The sequence below is a fragment of the Amphiura filiformis genome, chromosome 4 (genome assembly GCF_039555335.1).
Source record: "Amphiura filiformis chromosome 4, Afil_fr2py, whole genome shotgun sequence".
In the NCBI taxonomy this organism is placed as follows: domain Eukaryota; kingdom Metazoa; phylum Echinodermata; class Ophiuroidea; order Amphilepidida; family Amphiuridae; genus Amphiura; species Amphiura filiformis.
The window spans coordinates 39,100,466-39,121,745 of NC_092631.1; the positions used below are offsets into that span (position 1 = coordinate 39,100,466).

The following is a 21,280-nucleotide window of genomic DNA, read 5'->3' on the forward strand; positions in this document are numbered from 1 at the left end:
GCTCTCTCATAAAAGCTCATAAAGCACATTGGCTGAACATAAATATTTTTGTTGGTCAACACTCTCTACAAAAACGAGACGGCAAAACTATTTTGTCAGAAGAACTTGACCTTTGGCCTTTTATCGTAAAAGATAAGTCTTAAAGTACAACATCATATACGCATCATCTTTTAATATGGAAAGAAACAGGGCCTGTATACCAGGTCAAATCACTTAGGCTATTTTGACCTCAGCTGACACGATCGTCGATTTCTATCGATGGTGCAATAGTTGTTTTGGTGCCATCATTGGACCAAAATAGCACCGTTTTTGTTGTTAAAACGACATTCATTTTGTTTTATTATTGCAGAACGAGAAAATAACAGGCACATAGCACAGGTAGGTTTATAACCTGTAATCACGTCGGTCTTTTATATCCAGATAATTATGAGGTCACGGCTGCAACATTCATGTGCATGATAGCCCTAGAACTCTGGCCATAGTATCCGTTTTTACTTCCACTAGGGCCAGAGGCACTTACATTGAAAAATTTGTTGGAGATGCTTGAACGATCCAGTACAAAAAATCAATGCTTGATCGAACCAATACAAATGTGTGTCAGGTCACTAATTAACATGATAAAACCCACTTGAGAACACACAATCGCCAGTCATTTCTAAAGACTCATTTATACTCAATCGCTTTTGCAGAAATCTGAATCGCACGCATGATCAGTGTACTAAATCGCCGTCGTATTTGCCTGCTGAGCATGCGCATGAATCGCTGTTTTTTAAAAGCGACACGTAGGCCTATATTGACACCCTCTGTCGGTCAAGGATTCAGTCTGATGATGAGCAACCCATGGGTATAAACACAGCTTTACACAATGACTAATTTACATAGGCACAAAAGACCGTGTTCATGTACCGTTACTCAGCCAAACATGGCAGAGTAGGTCCCGGATGACGGTACATGTTCCTATCTCCTCAACGTTATACCTTTCCAACAAGGAAAGAGATACGAAAGGCGAACGTCTAGTGCATGATCTGATGAGTGTTTTTATTTTTATTTTAATTTTAAGCTTACTTACAGTTACACTACTAGTAAATTAGACTTACATTACATGTCACGATGTACAAACATTCCAGGCATTGACATTGATTACTGTTAATTTGGGCCAAATTGGCGATCTTTTCCTTTAGACCACCCGAGCTATAATAAATATAGGGACTAAATTATTATTACTTTTGCATCAATAAATCAATTCAAGGTTTACTTTTTGCATCAAGTTTTTACAGTTGCCAAACACTTTGAACTTGAAGTCTGGGTTTAACAATGGTTTAACATGTTTAACAATGTTTAATGTGTATGAAGGGACTAGACGTCTTCCACCCATTCAATTGGCCATTGACGCGAGTTGCTGGTTTACAAATTATCCTCAGTTGAGCAAGCATGAATAATACCAAGGGGGTGACACTAAATTCACGGTTGTTCTATTAGCAACGCAAAATCTATGAAAAATTCAGCTGGTTTACTAGCTAGAAAGTGAGGCCAGTTATCGATCCGTTATAGCTCGTTATGAATAATTCATGTTCGACCCCTTGGATCATGTTAATTGAGTTTTGCTAATAACAACGACACGTTGTTCGTTTTGCGAACTTTGCCTGTTCAATGAGAGTATAGCACGCCCCAATACATCTGGGCACAAACCAGGCGAAAACGATCCAGTTTAATGAAATGGCGGACGGGTATTCCCATCAGGCACCAGTGATATGTTTTTTCAAAGAAAGTCTACTAATTTGATATGAAATGACATTTTGCAATAGCAAAGTCAAAATTAGGACTTGCTGTCAATAATATGAAGGAAATATGTGACAGAGGGAAGGTGGGAAATACAAGTAGTATTTAAGTTATAATAACCTTTGATACCCGACCTGACCTTCCATCATGGCGCCTTATTCGTCTTTATGTATTTCTATTATGCTCTCAAGTAAAATAAAATACCAATATGCTCTGAGCAGACAATGTTACTTGGCTCCCAGCATGAATTATTGATTGTATACGGCGGTAAAGAAATGCACAGTGTATGTGCATGATGTGCAAGCATACTCCAAATATTTACGGTAAATCTGAATAGTGGTCACATGTTAACATATCATGTGTTCGGGAAATCACATGGCAACATTTTAAGGTTTCAGGCTTGTTTACTAGTTAATTGCCATTTGTACTCTTTATTATTTATCTTTGTTAATTAACATATATTTTAAATGCTGATAAATCGTGGTTGGCTACCCATGATATCTGTTAAATTCAATGTTTTATTAATATAATTCTACCACGCAGAGGTGGTCACGCAGCAGAATTTCACATCACCTGACTTAGCTACATTTCGAAGCTCTGCTCTTCAAATTCATGTAAATTTCAAAGTTTATACATTTAATATATTTAATATGATACTAATTTTTTGTTATAACCAACTGGTACACGAAATATACTAGCTTATTACCGATACAGAAAGGTGATTATCAGCCTTCACTCAGCAAATTGACACGCCCGGCATATGCAGCCATTCTCCGTCTGGATAACTTGACTGTCGCCCTCAATACGTCTGGGCGCAAATTTAAATAACAATACGCTATTTACATATCAATGCGGCCTCGTGCTAATTAAAGCTGCCCCATCCAGGAGTTCATCTATGATAATACGTTGATCGATAGACCCTGGACCTGGTACGAATCCAAGCACAGTTACAATACAGCGCTTGGCTTGTCTTGTACATTGCAAAATGATCCTACACGTTTGCCTATAATGATACTCTAGAAATGCAAACATAATTCATCAAAGAACATTATTTTAAGAATAATTTCAGTACCGGTATTCAAATCAGTAGGAACAGACAGTGCACGGTGTATACATTCAAGAAAAAATGTAAATTTGTTTGTTCTAGCATTCTGTATCCACAAAATTATCACATTTTGTCTCCAAAATCCTATGTAAATGATTCTCAACGGTACACAGAAATTATTTTCGACAAAAGATAGACATTTTACACAATTTGACATAAGGCCAATGGAACTCGATTATTAGTTTCCGATTGGATGTTTGAAAGAAAGGACGAGGTCACTACATGTATTTCATTATTCATTATTCGGTCTCTTTTCATTATTCATTATGTCAACAAAATCAATGATTTTATGAACAGCTGTCTCCATTCATTATTCGGTCTCTTTTCATTATTCATTATGTCAACAAAATCAATGATTTTATGAACAGCTGTCTCCAAATTTAGGTACCCCACCAGTACCAAAGTATATTGTTGATGAAAGACCATCTCAAAACAGGTATTAATGCTTAGAGATCATCTTTACAGACATTTTGCAACAGATTGAGAAAAGATTTGAATTTGTTTTTATTAAAATGAAAAGAAATTGGCAATTTTTGTAATGACTAGAAACATGAGGTAATCCTTAAATTTCCATTATTTACTACATCCTCTACAGGGTTGTCACCAGGCTTCCCGTTAGTGTGCGTCATTGCGTCCAGACGCCAGTATTTTACACATTTGGACGCAAAGTTCACATGGCTAATCAAGCATTCTGTCCATGTCACATGAATGTGGACTCAGAAAAGACTTCGAAATTTTATCATTAATTGATGATAAAAATAAGAAATTTTTATTCTTTTATATTTTTAAGATAATAAAAGCCCCAAAATTTTGACCCACCTGCTGAGAATTGAAGTAAATTCTGCAATATTTGTAAATGCAACGTCAGGAAATCGTGCACTTTTTGCATGCTTTCTGGACGATCGCTGTTTGTTTGATGGCTGGGGAAGTCCCGATTGATTTGTTTACAAGTAAGCACGTGCCGCTAACGTTTATTTAATTATTTATCACAACCTGACAATATTCAATTTTTAATATTTTAAGTTTATTTTCTCATAAATAATCTAGGTTTCCTTTATTAGTATTATTGTTACGATGAATAAAAGCAATTTTAAAGAAAAAATCGAAATGATAACCCTTTTTCGTATTATTTGTGGCAGCGCGTGTTTTAGTTTTTGTAGCATTCAACACCACGTTAATTTAAAAAAGAATGCGGAAGTGAAAGTACGAACGAAAATTGCTCAAGATTGACAGACTTTGCTCATGTTTTTGCACCTGTTTTTGACCATGTTTCGGACCAAAACTGACACAGAAATGAGAAAAATTATCATAGCGAATGGAGATGGAATATCACGGCGAAAATGCACTTTTATTTTTTTTTAACAATCAACATTTGATGAGGTGTAGACCCGGAGATGCGTGTGTATCGTCATAATCGTGAATATCAGATGGACGCACAAAAATCTGTCTGGACGCAAGTTTTTGCAACCTTGTCAGCAAACTTGCGTCATTACGGACGCACATTTTTAAAACCTTAACGGGAACCCTGGTTGTCACTATTTTTTTTTTTTTTTTACATTTCGGAAGTGGATGATGATATTTCATCATAAAAAGAGCAAGAAAATTTTTTTAGTGGGGTGGTACCTCAAAGCCTATTCCCCAATCCCTAGCGTTCACTAAAAAGATAGTGCGAGGCGCGAGAGCTTCGCTCGCTACGCTTCGCCTTCAATATTTTAACCAGTACTTTTTTGGTCCTGGTGACAACCCTGATCCTCTACCCCTACAACTAAGAAAAACTGCTCATTATGATCAGCAGGGGATGTCAGCCATTTTGGAAGTATCAATTTTGATTATTTCCATCTCAATTTTCAGATAATTGACTTTTTAATGAAAATAATGAAAGTTTTGGTCAAATTGAAAAGATGACGCGGGCGGTCAATAGGAAACTAACAATCGAGTTCCATTAGCCTAACTTTAGAAAGTAGTGGAATATTTTAATGTGTTTTTGGTATTTTGTAGGGCAACATGAGTAAATAATAAGAAATCAAATATCGCGCAACTCGCATGGTATCGAAGGACGTAAAAGATAATCCGATAACAATAGCTTGACAATAGCTATCAATAATCCGTTTCGAGTCCCTTCATACACGGTCCCTGATTGAAAGGAGGGCAGGGATTCGATAAATGAGGGAAATTATGGGGTAAAAAACAAGGTTAAAGCAACTTTTTGAAAACAAGTTAAAACAGCTACATGTATTCTTGGATTTTGGAACAAAATAAAGCTTGTTCGAACAAAGGTATGTTTGTATTGCTATGCGAAAGTTTGATTTTTATAAATTCGTAATTTTAACCTTATATAGCTCGAGTGGTCTAAAAGAAAAGATCGCCGTTAATTTTACAAGTTTTGTGTTAGAGAATATTTCAAACAAGTTATGCTATGCTTGTCCACCTCGAGTTTCATGGTTTGGTAGTGATGTCAATGCTTTTTCGCGGACCTTGCGCTGCAGCCGGCGCAACATTTACCGCTGTGTGCAATGTGGACTTTCATTCACTGTGTGAGAGATTATTTTTTAAAAATATGCATGTGAATTGATACCATTGAGGCATGATACTGCGATCGGCATTCTCTCGGTCGGGGTTGTTCCATCTATTGCACATTTTACAAGTTAGTCAAGTCTGTCATGTCTGTCAAAGAAAGGGACACCCTTGATAAATCCCTGTTCATTGTGTTTGTAGTGTTTGTACAGGGTCTTTCAGTTCCAGCCAATTTTCTCCGCATAGAAAACACCAATTTGCTTTTCCTAAATTAAAATTATTGTGCGTCTATTCCCCTAATAAAATAGGGAAATGAACCAAGAGATATTTATTTCATGTTTTGTGATTTTCCCTGAGTGCAATGGTAAGTGTCCCCTTCATGTCCGATAGGCCTAATGTCCGAGGGCGCGAGATGGAACAGCTGAATCCTGGCAAAAACAACCAATGGAATGAAGCAATCTATCGCACGTGACGCTGACCGAGAGAATGCGAACCTACGTCACTACTTAAAACTCGAGAACTCTAGCTTCGAATTTGCACACGATAGTTGTGCATTCAATGCTAGAGTTTGTTGCTATCATTTTTCGGTCAGACAGCGTTGACATTTTTGCACAATTGCACCAGATGTTATTTATTGTGTCAATGTTGAAATTTGGATGATTGTTATTTTGATGGCAGAGCTTTTATGAGTCAATAGAGTAAAATTTGCCTAATTTGAACAGTCTAAAATTTTGTTGAAGTGCAATTTTAGCAACAATTTTTGATGCGATTGCGTGTTGTGATCGGCTTTGTTTACTTCAGAACTTCCATTGCTTTACACGGTCACGGTTTCATGCTTCAGTGAATCTGACTAGATTTTGAATGCAATGGTTTCTAGCCTTGAATGTAAAGCTATCGGTGAGCAAATTTGTATCTAGACTTCTCTAGCAAGTCACTACCCCGGTACTGATCTTCTTGATGCTGCACAAAGCGCCCTGGGTTCAAGCAACCCAAACTCCAAACTTGGTTTGTTAGTTACCGTATCATAGGAAATTGGCCTACTTTATACTTTGTGAATTCGTAAATATACAACAAAAACAAATCATGAAGTACTGTACACACATGCAAAATTATTGTAATTCATCAAGCAACGGGTACTGACTTCACCTATCAATGCACATCAAAATGGTTCTTTGCCTTTGGTGCAAGACCCTGCAGGACCAAAAAAAAATCTCTGCTCTCCCCGTGGTTCATCTGGTAATGGTGGGGCAGATGATCCATAATAAAGACCTCGTTTACAGGCGGTTCCGATCAGGGTAATGCCTACACCCATCGAATGTGTGTCATCAGCCCTCAGATCGGCCCATGGATTCGATCCATGTAGGTAATGCCCGATTGTTGGCTACACTTGCCTGTCCTGTAAAAATACCCCGACCAGCTGTCTACGGCGACCGTCTTTGTTCACCAGGTCACTTGTGCCTGGCCGAAGTTTCGTCAGGATTTCCTAAATTTCAGCTGTTAATGCCATTAATAAATAATAATGGCTAGATATGCCCGACAAAAAAAAAAAGTCACAAAATGTTCCACAATTAAAATATTTTGTGTTATTTGTACAATTTTATTTTGCAGTCTGTGTGTGTGAATAATCTATCAATCAGGGAAAACCAGAGAATACCAAAGACACAGGACCAAGTACCAAGTGAGCAGACAAACCAAAGAACATACAAAACCTTTCAATTAACATTTCTGTAAATATTATCAACACCTTGAACAAACTTTTATCAACAAAAATGGATGCCGGACAGAAAGTTATAGAGCCTCAAAATCCTCTTGGACCATCATCATCACCATGGAAATCACCACCTAATCCATGGCAGCAGACATCATCATCCCCATCCAATGCGTGGAATGTATCACCACCAATGATGGAGCCTTGTTCATTGGCTAGTGTAATGGATGAAGAGTATGCCAAGAAGCTACAGAAGGATGAGGATCGGCAGTACCCTATGCCTAACACAAGGTGAGGTAGTATTAGAGCTGTAAATTAACAGTTATTTGTCTATCCCTTTGTAAGTGAAAGTTCAACAATCCGTTCGGTTAAACAGGTTAAACGTATGTTAAAAAAAAGGATTTTTTTTTCCAAAACTATTGGAGTAACTTCCAAAACAAGTCAACGATGGTTGCATGATAACAAATGCTGGACCCCTATAAAACAGTTTGAAATTATTTAAGAAAAGTGCACACAGACTTTGAAAAGTGTTTTCACAGGACTATCCATACTTTTTTAGATTTAAAATGTTCATGAACGGAGACGTTCAATATGCATTAAATTTACCATAGGACATGAAGGTCACCATTCATTACAATTTTAAACCTAAGTAAGGACAGTGGACAGTTGTGTGAAAATATGGTGTGCACTTTTCAAATTTTGTGTGTACTTTTCTTAAACAAAATGTTTAAATTGGCTATCAACCATTGTTGACTTGTTTTGGAACTCCCAATAGATTTTTTTTTTATGTTTAAACGTTTGGAAAACAGTAACAGTGCATCCACTTGTTGTTGCTAGCCCAAGTTGAATGCCGGCTAATTTTAATATCCAATTAGAGTGCTGGCTGTGTGCACAATCTTTTTAGCGAACACAAGGGATCAGGGAATAGGCTAGGTGGTATCACCCCCTAAAGATGTTGTTTTGTTGCTCTTTATATGATGAAAAAAGGTGGTTTTCTATGAAACAAAACTAGTAACGCTTGTAGGACATCATTAATCTTTTGGGTTATTCCCTTACACATTTATTTGCGTGATTTATGAAGAAAACAAAATCTGATTATCGCCATTCTTCACTGTACTGATGGTCTCTCTCGTCCCCATTCCCTCCACAGTGTCAGTTCAGATTTGCCCATTGGTATTGATTTGAATGCTTTCGAAGGAGGAGATACGAGTAGTGACATGTTGATGGCCCAGATGTTACAACTAGAGTTTGACAGAGAACATGATGCTATGCTGGCTGTGGAAGAAAGAAAAGTCAATGGTAACAGTAAAGGTAGGTAAAACAATATGGCAGGGCATGGCACAAAACCTTAACCCTAACGCTGCTAGACTGTACAAAACAATAAAGTACGAAGTGACTGCAAGACCATCCCACATGATCCGATTGTGTAATCCTGCCAAATGCACGAAACCGTTAGCTGGGTGACGGCTACACGTGTGGGTTGATATCCCCATTCTGCTGGTTGGCGCCCGAGGGGTCAGTGGTTCAGAATCCAGGCAGAGAAAACAATGTCTTTATTCCTTCCATTCTTCTTTCCTTCCACTTATGCAAAAAACAGAAAAGGAGTTGGGGTTAAATCTTAGGAATGCTGGCATGACTATGGTTGCCATGCAGAGAGTGTGGTTGACTGGTTGTCATAAACAAAGTGCATTCAATTGATAGTTGGACACACACACACATTGATTTGTAGTGCAGTACATGCAGGCATAAACCCTTAAGTTATTCGCCGACCTTTGTGGCTCAACATACAGGGGTGTTTGGATTTCAGCTAAAATAGCCCATTTTTACTATAGGGTGAATGATGCAATTTCCATCCCGATTGATACTGTTTAGTCTTGGTTTCAATTCTAATTTGAAGCATATTAAAAGAATGGTCATTGGTATGATATACTGTTTCCTGTGATAATTTTCATCCAAGGAAGATATCTATTCTTACACTTCCCACAATGCATTTCTTCCATTTCAATTTTCTGTACTGATTTGCTATGTAGTGCAACATGGGTCAACAGTGGATACCTCAATAGGCAGACCACATCCAGGTCTTGCAAAATGATGTTTGTTTCTCGACTATCGAGCCATGTTTAGCCAGTCTATTCTCAAAATGAAAACAAAGGAAACCTGTACAAAGTTATGGGAGCATCATTTGATGAAATGAGGGGATGTATCATGTTGTAAAGGATTCTGGGAAGGGTAAGATATATCTTCTCTGCTTTTCATTATTGAAATTATCCTTAATTTGATGATACCTTTATTCATTCCCAGTAAGTATATCTTTTGCCAACTATCGTGCTGTGCATCCATCATTGAAGGATGATGAAGATGAGGAGGAGAATGAGGAGGAAGATTCTGAAGAAGATGATGATGATGGTAAGCATTCATGTGCATTTATAGACATTAGACAACCTCTGTTTCTTCCATTTTTCCACACTCTTTCTCTATGTACACTCTCTTTACCCTACCTCCTTTCCTGTATCTCTGTCTACCCCTTCTACTCTCTCTCTAGCCATTCATCTGTCTTCTTTGCCTTCTTTCTCCCCCTTCCTTCTCCCTCCCTCCCTCTCTCCAGCTCCCTAACCTACTCTTATCGCTCTTTCTCCCCTCTCCCCCTCTCTCTCCTTTCTCCTCCCTTTTCTGTTTCCTCACCCCTTCTCCCCTCCATCTCTTTAATCCCTATCTCCTCTTCCTCTCCAAAACTGTTTCTTTCCCTCGTGACTCTATACCCCACTTTTTTGCCTTTAACCCTATTAAAACCACTGCTTGTGCATGCATTGCACGTGATGCGAGGATGCAATCAGCCTAAGTCATATACCCAAGGAATCGCTGGCTGGGCTAACGTCACCCGTGTGGCTACAGGTCGGCGATCTTCTGTGTGGCATGCAAGGGGTCCAAGGTTCAAATCTCGTGGGTACCAAGTGACTTCTTTGTTCATCTTCTCTCCTTTATCATTTCTTCTTTCCTTTCCGATAGCAAAAAAAGCCGGGGTTCAGTTAGGATAATGTTTGTAGTTATCAAGTTTGTCAAGTAAGCTTCCTTAGTGCTTCATATTTTTGCAATAACATTTCATTTCATTCAGTTTACATAATTTCTGTTTATATTTATTGTGCATTATTGTACTCTCCTTATTTCAGATGATTTTGTAATCTTAACGGAAAAGAAAAGTCCAAAGAAAATCACTACATCAGGTGGCATGGTAACCAAACATGACAGTGTTGTGTGTGGCAGGAAGAATGCCTCCAGAGTTATGGACAAGGTGAGCACAATAATTGATACTTTATAATACAAAGTTTGGATTTGAATACTTTCAAACAAGTGGTGAGTCCAGCATTTGAAAAAGGGTCACAATAACAGGGGTCAAATTTTGCTGATAATAAAAGTGTGGGATGCTCCAAAGTTTTGGTTCTTAAAACAACCATTGAATTTGCACTGTTTTTATAACATTTTGAATTATGGTAAGAAAAAAAAAACCAGTTTATTTATTTATTTATTTATTTATTTCTTATTTTACCTGAGGTGACCAATCAATGCACTGGCACTGTTCTCCCTTGGTTCCCAGGTGACGTTTGTTAACTGTAGGTTGTGCGCTTCATTTTAGGGAGAAATTTTACCACATTTTTTTTTACTTGAGAAATCCAGAAAAATGCCATTTTCAAGCAAAAAAAATTATGACAAATTTTTTTAAAAAGATTTTTTGCTCATGCGTTTTGTTTGCAAGCAATATGAAATCATTAAATATCCTATAAAAATAAATCGGTAATTTCCCTAAAACTATGAATTTTCACATCTAACCTACTCTGCACTAATTCACACCCTTTTTCCAGATTTTCAGGTTTTTTTCTTCAGGCCTACTTACATCCCTGGACATGGACACTGCAGTCTATGGTGTGAAAGATGACATATACAATGTAGGAACCAATGAAATTCAGTACTTGCACGCTTAACCACAGTTTACTAACTAAGAATTTGTTTTAATTTATTTCATTCAGTTCCCACCAGGGTTTTCTATGGGAGATGACATGGGCATGGATATCCAGCTGTCCAATTCTGTGTACAATGTACTCAAACAACACACACATGTGGAAGAAAGAAGAAGTCACAGAGTCCATGAGAAGAAGGATCAGTCTACTGCTGTAAGTACCTAGGGGATGTTGCTACCAGTGACAGAGGGAGGGAGAGGGGGAGATGGAATTCCTCCTCCTAGTCAAGAACATTGTACATCTAATGACCCCCAAAAGAGCTAGCAGTTTATACTGGTGATTGTATAACTGCTGTAAGTAACAAGAGGATGCACCCCACCCCTGACCTCTCACCCCACAATTCTCTCCCCTCACCCCTGACCTCGTTCATGTGATCAAACAGCAGCACATAGAGGCTTTTCAAACTGAATTCAGAAGTGCATGAAAAGAAGAATGGTCGGTTACATCCATCCACCCTAATCACCCCTCACATCAACAAAACAGACTCGGGTTAGAGTCCACTTGCCCATACTTATTATACATAAACTCTTGATTTGTATAAATTTAAGAAATCAATAGATTTTCCAAATCTGATATTTTCAGTGATCCTGTTCCCTCTGTCTAACCAGTTTTACTAGCTCTTGAAGTGGACTTCTAATATTGGATTGGGATTCAGTTCTTATACCCTGTATTTTGCAATTTTCATGAAATTTTATCATTTTCAGGATCTATTTGCACCAAATTTGGCTAAGTGTCAGATCCAAAGGCACTGTTTTATTTTGGAAAATAAGTTCCCCAAACTTTGCTTTTGCAGAACTGTGAGTCAAATGCCTAATAAATTTGTCTTTTTCCAACCTTTGCCCAAAACTAATTGTGGCTTAGATTTGATCATATTTTCTCATTCTATTGGCAGGAGCAAGCTGTGGATCCTAAGACCAGACTTCTGATGTACAAACTAGTCAATAGTGGTATTCTTGAATCTATTACGGGACTATAAGCACAGGAAAAGAAGCTGTTGTATTTCACGCATATGGAGGACAGTAAGTTGAATTTGAATATTAGGCATAGATAACATAGGCGGTTGAGGAGGCTGTAAATCGGTTCAAAGACCTTAAATCACTCAAACATTTTAAGTTTGCATAGTTTAGTATACAAGCCTCAAAATAAGCAGATCTGGACCAGGAGCCACACATTTTGAAAAAAGCAGCTCCTGGTCCAGAGATTATCTATTGAACCACGAGCCATTTTTAAAGAGCTAAGAGTCATTTAAATTTCAATTGTACACATTAAATACAAAACCTGCTTTAACTACCAGGCTCTATTTAAAAAAAAAAATGTAGAGCCTGGTTCATATGATTTTGGTGTGGACCAGGAGCCAAAATGTTATGACCATTGGGAAAATCGCTCCTGGGTGCCTGGTTATTTTGAAGCTTGTTAGTGTATAATTCGATAACATTTTGTAAAATTACAAAAAAACAATTTATTTCATAATGTGTTTGATTCTAGAATGGAAGAACAGCTGGTGCCATGTGAGTGTGCGCTCAAAGTCTTCAAGACAACGTTAGTAGAATTCAAGACAAGAGATAAATACATCAAAGACGACTACCGCTTCAAGGATCGGTTTAGGAAACAAAACCCTAGGAAAGTCATCCATATGTGGGCAGAGAAAGAAATGCACAATCTCAACAGGTTAGTCTCCTCCAGAGATGATATTTTACACTCCCCACAATGCACTTCTTCCCTGTACTGATTCGCTTTCCTGTTCAGTGCTACATGGATCGATAGTGACAAAAAATACCTCAATTACAAGATTTGGATGGGCTCTGTTAATTGAGGTATTTTGTGTCCCTATCATATTGTGTCACTGAATAGCAAATATTGTGTCACTGAATAGCAAATCAGTACAGGGAAGAAATGCATTGTGGGAAGTGTGAGAGTCTCTCCAGTGACTAAAAACTTGAGGGGTTAGTGCTAGAAGGTCCTACTATCTGCAATAGCTGCCCTATAGGCAGAAAATTTCTGCATTCTATATTGTACACAATCTGAAAATATGACCCCTGGCAGCAATTTCATGTACCAACACCTGCTGGATATACAGTTTAGAAAAATGTTTTGAATATTTGTCACAAAGTAACAGGGACCTCCATGAAAACAATTGGGTAATTGTTAATTCGGCTGTGCATGGGTAGGGTGCCCAAATTATATTTGAGTAGAAATGTGTCTTCCAGGTTTTAAGTTTGAAATTCAGTTCTGTTTATTTCATCCTTATCAGATATTTTACAAAAATACTAAACTGACAAGGAAGTTAGGAACTGATGATTACTGATCTTAGCTGTAGGTTGCCTCTCTGGGTAGTGGAGGGGAGAAGAGTTGGGGAGGGAGAGGAGAGGAGAGGTGCGCTATCGCGGAGTATCAACGGGAGTGTGCGCGCATGGGAAAGTATTACAGTATGACTAACAGGTGCATCTCATTGGACCAATAGGCATATTTTCAACACATATTTCAACACGGAACACGTGCCTATAGGCCTATTTCAGCAGAACATGACTATTTCCGAGGTCCTCCAGTATGGTTAACATAAAAATAATCAGTTATGGTAAGCCTGTAACCGCGTTTGTGTTCATGTTTCTTCCGAATTGATTTCATTACTTTAGTAACGGCCTATATCCACGTCCAGATACTAATTTCGGGTCCTCTAATGTGGTAGCAGTACAGGGCTTGGAAGAGGTGAATGATGGGTTTCCAGATTATGGGTAGGCCTACCGAACTACCGAAGTAAGCATCACAGCTACACAAAACAAACAGAGTTGATTAAGTTGTGTGAAGTTGGGTCTTGATCATTGAGATACGCATTTCATAGTAGTTTAAAAGGTCAGGGCAGGTATATGGGTAACGGGTGTTGGGTAATTAGAAATAGGCCTATCACGAGAACCGCCCGACCCGAGAACCACGAAATCTAGTTATGGATAAAGCTGTTGTGATATTCATGTGAATTTCTCTCTAGTGTACTAAGTTGATTGTATTCTTTTAAGTATTCTTGATTTTCAACTCACTTTTCTTCTGTCTTCCTTTCCGATAGAATGCGTGAAGCAGGCGTGAGATGTCCAGAAGTAATTCTGCTCAAGAAACACATCCTAGTGATGTCCTTCATAGGTGACCATCAGAAGGCTGCTCCCAAACTAAAAGATGTCAAGTTATCAGCTGTGGATGCTCAACTAGCGTATGAGCAGGTCCTTGAGGTTTGTAGCCTATTTCTATTGGACTATTCCAGTTGAAATCCTTACACCCCCTATGGAAGATGTGACCTTAATATTCCACACAGGGGGTGTGAATTTTAAATGGGTTTACCTGAATGGGTGACTCCATTTGAAATCAACATCTCCTGTGTGGGAGATGAAAGTCACATCCTCCATAGGGGTGTATGGATTTCAACTGGAATAGCCATTTTTTTCCACACCATCAGTGTGAGTTCACCAAAACAATAATCAAAAATCAGTGTATCCAAAAATAGAGCAATACGCCTGTGTGCAGATTCGTAATTATTGAGTGCAAGTGAGTTGTATTGTTGGATTTTACTATAAAATCAAGCCCAATTACAGATTACCATTGGTGAATATTTCACTCCCAGCTGGCCAAGTCCACTCCATGATAAACAACAGTGGATAAACCAATTGATAGAGAAATGTTATGTGTGACCTGCTTTTACGAAATGAGCGTAAAGTCGCGAGTTGGGAGTTTTGAGACGTTCCTAATGTTGAGTTGATGTTCTTTGCTTGAAGACACCTATATAGTCAGTGGTATGTCCTTTATCAATAGAGACAGAATTGAATACAGAGTACAGCATATTATTTCTCTGTTCACAAAGGACATACCACTGACTATACAGGTGTCTTCAAACAAAGAACATCAACTCAACAATTGGAAGGTCTCAAAACTCCCAACTTTACGCCCATTATGTGGGAGCAGGTCACATATTAGACTAATTCCAATCAGCCGTCTACACTTCGCATGTACTGTGTATGCTTCGTAGTGACGACTGATTATCTTACAGCCAATATCATGACGGACTTCTGAAAACTATTCAATGCGACTTTGGTTGTGCGCCAGTGCGCGACTGACTAGCGGCGCCCGTGTACAGCGTCGCTGTACCGCGCCCGCTGTGACAAGATCGCGCTCTGAAATTCTAAAAACAACAAACTCGGTCAAAAGGTCAATTTGGACACAACTGCGCATACTCTATGCCACAGGAATCCTGTTGCAAAATCCGTCACTTTTTTTCCACGTAGTTTTCTCAGTCGTCAATCCAGACGGTTGACGACTGAGGGCAGCAGTCTAGTCACATATAATAATGGTACCTGTTGGTGCACTTTTCACACTGTGTTGATGGCCCTATCAATAGGAGATCAGTGGCAGGGGATAATTGGAGTAGGTAGTTCAAGTTTTATTCCTTTTTTAATAGGGAAACTGGACTTTAACTGCTGCATATACATGTATGCTGCACATGCAGGATGGCAGATTTACCATTGTAAGGCCATCTTAATTAAATCCAGAGTCTCTACATTTTTTATGTATCAGTACAGGCTTTTGGACAAGCATTTTGTGCAGAAAGTGTCCAATGTCTGTTGCAAATGTTGGAATAGTAGACAAATAAAGTCACTGCTACAAAATCATTCTTCTCTGTGTTGAAAACTTCAAAAGTTGTTGAAAACTTGATATCAAATAGGAACTTGAGTTTTATTTTCGCCTTTTTGTTAAAAAAAAAAAGATGAAAAAAAAAAAAAATTTCTTGATTTTCAAAGAGGATTTTACTAACACATGCGGCAGCTTTGAGATTCGGGAATTAATTAAGATGGCCTACATGTAAGTTACGTGTGATGAATGGCATTATTGTGTACAGGGTTCCACGGTCCTTGAATTTAAAAACACCTTTTCAAGGCCTTGAAAGTCCTGGAAATTTGCACAAGGTCTGTGAAAGTCCTTGAAAATTGGAATTGTACCTAAAGTATAATTTTGACAAATGGGGAGTGGAGAGGAGCTGTCACTTTCGTTAATATGTGCCGCATGGAGACCCGCATCATGATTTTTGAGTTGTGGTAAGTCCTTGAAAACATTCTTTTGGACCTTGAAAGTCCTTGGAATTTTAAAGTCTTCAAGGTGTGGGAACCCTGTGTGTATGTTTCCTATCCCTCTATGATATATTTTTTCCCAAAGCTTATCATCTCTCTCTCTTTCTGTTATTCTAGATGATGGAGAGGATGTTCAAACGATGCAATTTAGTACATGCAGATTTAAGTGAGTACAACATGTTATGGCATCGTGGTGAAGTATGGTATATAGACGTGAGCCAATCAGTAGAACCCACACATCCACACGGGCTGGAGTTTCTGCTTAGGGATTGTACTAATGTGTCATCGGTAAGTTTATAATGCGACCTGGGGTCCATTTCACTAAACTTTTAACCCTTCGAAACTCAAGTAACTATTCATAAAGTTACGAATACCCAATACTAGACATAACTTTACGAAGGGTGCCTGTAGTAAATCCTATTAAGTGTACCGTATGTAAGTAAGTTTAAAACTGGCATGTCATGGTTACAAAATGACACAGACAAACCCTATTCTAACTTGAATTTCCATCCAGTTCGTCACCACATTTTAGTAGAATGTTCATATTTAACTAAATAAATCACATTCTTGCATAAAAATATTCTTGCAAATCTAATTTTCTAGTATTTTTCCAATAATATGTGGCCCTCACATGAGCGCTGCCTTGTCCAGGAAGTCGTATTATGCAAGTATTTTCATTGAAAATTCACTTCAAACAAACGCCCTCCCTGTTTTGAAAATGTTACGCATTTAGGGCATTTATTACAGAATATACAGAATCAGCTCTTGAACATTTGGGTTATATCTAATATCTAAGCGCATTTTTATTGGTGTTTATGTTTTCAGTTCTTTACACGGCAAGGTGTCCATGATGTCCTCAAGCCTCATGAATTATTCAACAAAGTCGCTGGACTGTCATTGAAGCCTGGAAACCAAAAAGAGTTTCTTGCACAGGTGAGTCAATTAATATGTGACCTCTTAGCGGCACATGTCTTACAGTACTACTCTAATAAATGCCCCGGGTGGCATTGCATTTTTGAAAAGGGGGCATTTATTGGAGTCAAATATTTCAATACCAAGTACCAAAAATATTGTTACTGTCTGTTCAATTAGCTTAGATTCTTGAATTTTTTAGATATTTGAAAAAATAAAATAATGTGGTCAAAGTCATCAAAGAAAAGTGTTAGCACAACCTTAGACCTAACGTGATTTATACTTTTCAAATTCTAAAGTTCAATTTTGAACCCTATTTCTTTTCAATTTTGGTCTTTTCCCGCGATATTTTTATAAAAAGCCGTAGAACGTCGGGTACCATAAACTTTTTTGAATCAATCAATTTAGAGCAATGGGGACGAATGTAACAATGCGCAGAGATTGTTTTTATTTGACCATCCGCATCAGAAAGTATTGTCCAGCAAAATATTTGCCAGTATGCCTAATTTGTGTTGAAACCCTACTGTTGAAACATTACGTTATTATTTATGAACTATGGCTTTCTGAAATAGGTCCAGCTTATATAAATACATTCCTTGTTTGTTTGTTTGTTTGTTTGTTTGTTTGTTTGTTTGTTTATTTATTTATTTATTTATTTATTTATTTATTTATTATTTATTTATTTATTTATTTATTTATTTATTTATTTATTTATTTATTTATTTATTTATTTTTCGCTCTTCAAATGAATTGAGCACTTTTCCACCGGGCAGTTTGATACTTCTTGCATATTTATTTATTTATTTATTTTGCGAATTGGTCTGAGAAGGTGTAGGCCTATCGGCCTATTCTAAAACTACACATTTATTTTCAATTTCTTATTTCATTTTGTTTGTTGAATACAAACTATGAGAAGGACATAATACATGTAAACCAGTTGAAATAAGAACGAAATCCATAATTTTAATGTCATTGTTTAGCAAAAAAATGATGCTCAGAATAATGTTATGCATAACGCGTAATCGCGCCATATAATTTCATGCAACAAAAACCGGTGGACTATCATCACCTATAGAACATATCCAATAACCGGAACGGTATAACAATTGAAATGGCAGGACAGATTGGTGTACAGATTGTTTTGCTAAATTGGATAGGGTCTATGCCCTAAGTTGAGAATGGACCGTCCCACTCAATTTGTAAAAAGGGTCGCAAGGGACCCAAGTAACTGCCTAAAATGAGGCAAAATTGAAAAGAAATGGGGTTTTAAATTGAACTTTGGAATTTGAAAAGTATAAATCACGTTAGGTCTAAGGCTGGGCTAATACTTTTCTTTGATGACTTTGGCCACAATTTATTATTTTTTCAAACATCTTAAAAATTCAAGAATCTAAGCTAATTGAACAGACAGTAGATCAATTACTTCCAGTTCACTTCTGGGTTTGCGATGTCACTTCCAGCTATTACTGATCATGTGTAGATCTTGGTAAGGTTACTTACATGTGACAGCATGGAAATTTCAGCGTTTTTTAACATTTTGGTTGAAAAAAGATGGGGGTGTTTAATAGAGTTTTTCTATCAGAGAATACTGTAAAAGTAGAAATTTTCGCGAGGTTTTTATTTTCGCGAATTTCGTGAATGTACATTAAAATCGCGAAAATAAAAACTGGCAAAAATAACCTTTTACATTAGGTTTCTATTGTATCAATATCAAAACCGCGAAATTTAATTCTCGCGCAATTGACAAAATCTTCAAAATCGCGAAAATATCTTCTCGCGAAATGATTGACTTTACAGTATTTGATAAGCCTTTTGTGATGTGCAACTTTCAAACAATGGTGGCTGATAAAACTGAGTAGTTATTTTTTGCACCAGGTGTATATTCATCCCAATGGAAAATCATCAAAACCATGAAAACTACCAAAACAACAACATGATGATATAAACTCAAAAAGTCAACAATTAATTTGTTTTATCCATATATTTATAATTTAGATCGAAGCTGTTCAACAATCGGAAGATTTCAGTCCAATGGCACAAGAGGAAAAGAACTTTGCATTTGATTATTTCTTTGAGAAAACCATGAGTGAACAGAAGAAGAAAACGGAGGCAAGGAAAGAAGGAGATAGCGAGGAGGAGGAGATGGAAAGCGACGGAACAGAGCAATTCTTGTCGAGAAAAACAAGGAAACAACGTCAAGCAGAAAATGAATGACAGCATGTTTGAAATTTAGATGTTGAGTTTAGAATATAGTATATAAGGACTTCTGTTATTACCACAGAAATAGATAAGGAGATTCAGACTCCCTCTACCGCCCTCTATATATGCGCCGTCATTTACTGTGTAAGTGGTAATTTTTGTGTTCAGTTATTTTTTGCAATTTCAGGTATTGAAAGCGACTGCTATCTGTGCAGTACGCGTGCGGTACTGCACACTTCCTTCAGTCCCGCATGCGAACTGCACCTTCCGTCACGCACTTCCGCATGCGGGACTGCCGGCCCGACGTGCATTCCCGCATGCGGTTATGCAGGTCGGGATGTGCAGTACCGCATGCGGTGATGCAGGTCGGGATGTGCAGTCCCGCATGGGGAACTGCAATATTTTTGGGGGATGTGCAATATTTTTGGTGTTTATCCACATGGGGATGTGCAATATTTTTGGTGCATTTCCGTTGGGGATGTGCAATATTTTGGTGTTTATCCGCATGGGGATGTGCAATATTTTTGGTGCATTTCCGTTAGGGTAGGCCTATGTGCAATATTTTTGGTGTTTTTCCGCATGGGGAACTGCAATATTTTTGGTGCATTTCCGTTAGGGGATGTGCAATATTTTTGGTATATTTTCAGCATGGGGAACTGCAATATTTTTGGTGTCTTTCCGCATGGGGTACTGCAACATTTTTGGTGTAGTTCCGCATAATGAACGGTTTTTGTTCGAATGTCCACATGCTGAAATGCAATTATATTTCGTGCAGCCCTGCATGTGGGGTGAACAATTGTTTTTTCGCATGTCCTCATGAGAGAATCCGGGAGGGAATGCAAGACGCGAGTTGCCCTACAGTTCAGCGTGTGCGTGGCGAAAAGGTTTTTGTTGTTGTAGTTGTTGTTGTTTGTTTTTGGTTTTATTTGTTTTGTTTTTTATTTGTAGGCCCTGCGGCGCAGAAAATATTATCACATGCATATAAATTTCTTTAATATTACTATCGTTTTACTTTGACTATTAGCCTAATGTGAGTTTTGCTTCATTTGCTGTAATTAAAAGAAAGTGTTATAAACTTTAAAGTCTATAGTATTTTATTATATTAAAAATATTATCGCACGTCGCTTAATGATAAGTGGCTATTGTGATGAATCTATTTAGTGACCATTGTAATAAACTTGACATTGTGTGCATTTTATTCATGTTAGAAGCTGCCCAACCTTGTCAATCAAATACTTCATCTATTGTGTCCAATACTTAATCCGATAAGTGATCGATGTATATCGATAAAAATAGGATCAAGATCATGGAATTTTAGACAATCAATGATCGTCGCATGTATCCGCATATTCGCATGTAGATATGAATATTAATTCAATATTAGGCCTAGGCCCACTATCGTTTTACTTTCCGTTTCATTATTTGTATTTAAAAGAGAGTCTTGAAAAGTCTTGTCCGAAAGGTCGGCATAGTATAGAAATCTAGCTAATAGTTATTGTATGAAATTAATTTTATTAAAATCAATTTCACACGCCTCTTTAATGATGACTATTATATATTCAACTTGACGTTGTGACCACTTTCTAATAAAGTTCCAACGGGGAATTTCTCAAGTGGATCGATTATCAATTTACGGAGGATAATAATTTAATTTAGCATGATGAAATGTATATACTATTATATAATCAACTAATAATTGTATTTAGCATGATGAAATGTATATATTTACCAGGTATTAAAAGCGGCTGTTACCGCATGCGGAACTGCACCAAATATTTTGTAGTTCCGCATGCGGGCATGCGAAAATAAATTTTCAGTAGTATAACCAATGCGTAATTGTACCAAATATTCCGCGTGCCTCCATATTGTCTTGATTATAATAATATGACCGCTCGTATATTGTATACATTTTATGCACACACACAAAAAAAAAATTAAGAGGTTT

General features: G+C 37.5%; 1 protein-coding gene across 1 annotated transcript; it reads left to right on the top strand.

Moving 5' to 3' along the window:
• Positions 1 to 220: 220 nt before the first annotated feature.
• LOC140150872 (serine/threonine-protein kinase RIO3-like) lies at positions 221 to 19,513 on the top strand. Its single transcript, XM_072173019.1, is given in 13 exon segments — positions 221 to 378; positions 7,007 to 7,397; positions 8,257 to 8,417; positions 9,408 to 9,512; positions 10,274 to 10,395; positions 11,129 to 11,272; positions 12,012 to 12,087; positions 12,090 to 12,138; positions 12,605 to 12,787; positions 14,178 to 14,337; positions 16,342 to 16,512; positions 17,050 to 17,157; positions 19,132 to 19,513. Coding segments are annotated over 12 exon segments (1,728 nt in total). The 5' UTR covers positions 221 to 378; positions 7,007 to 7,167; the 3' UTR covers positions 19,351 to 19,513.
• The last annotated feature ends 1,767 nt before the right edge of the window (positions 19,514 to 21,280 follow it).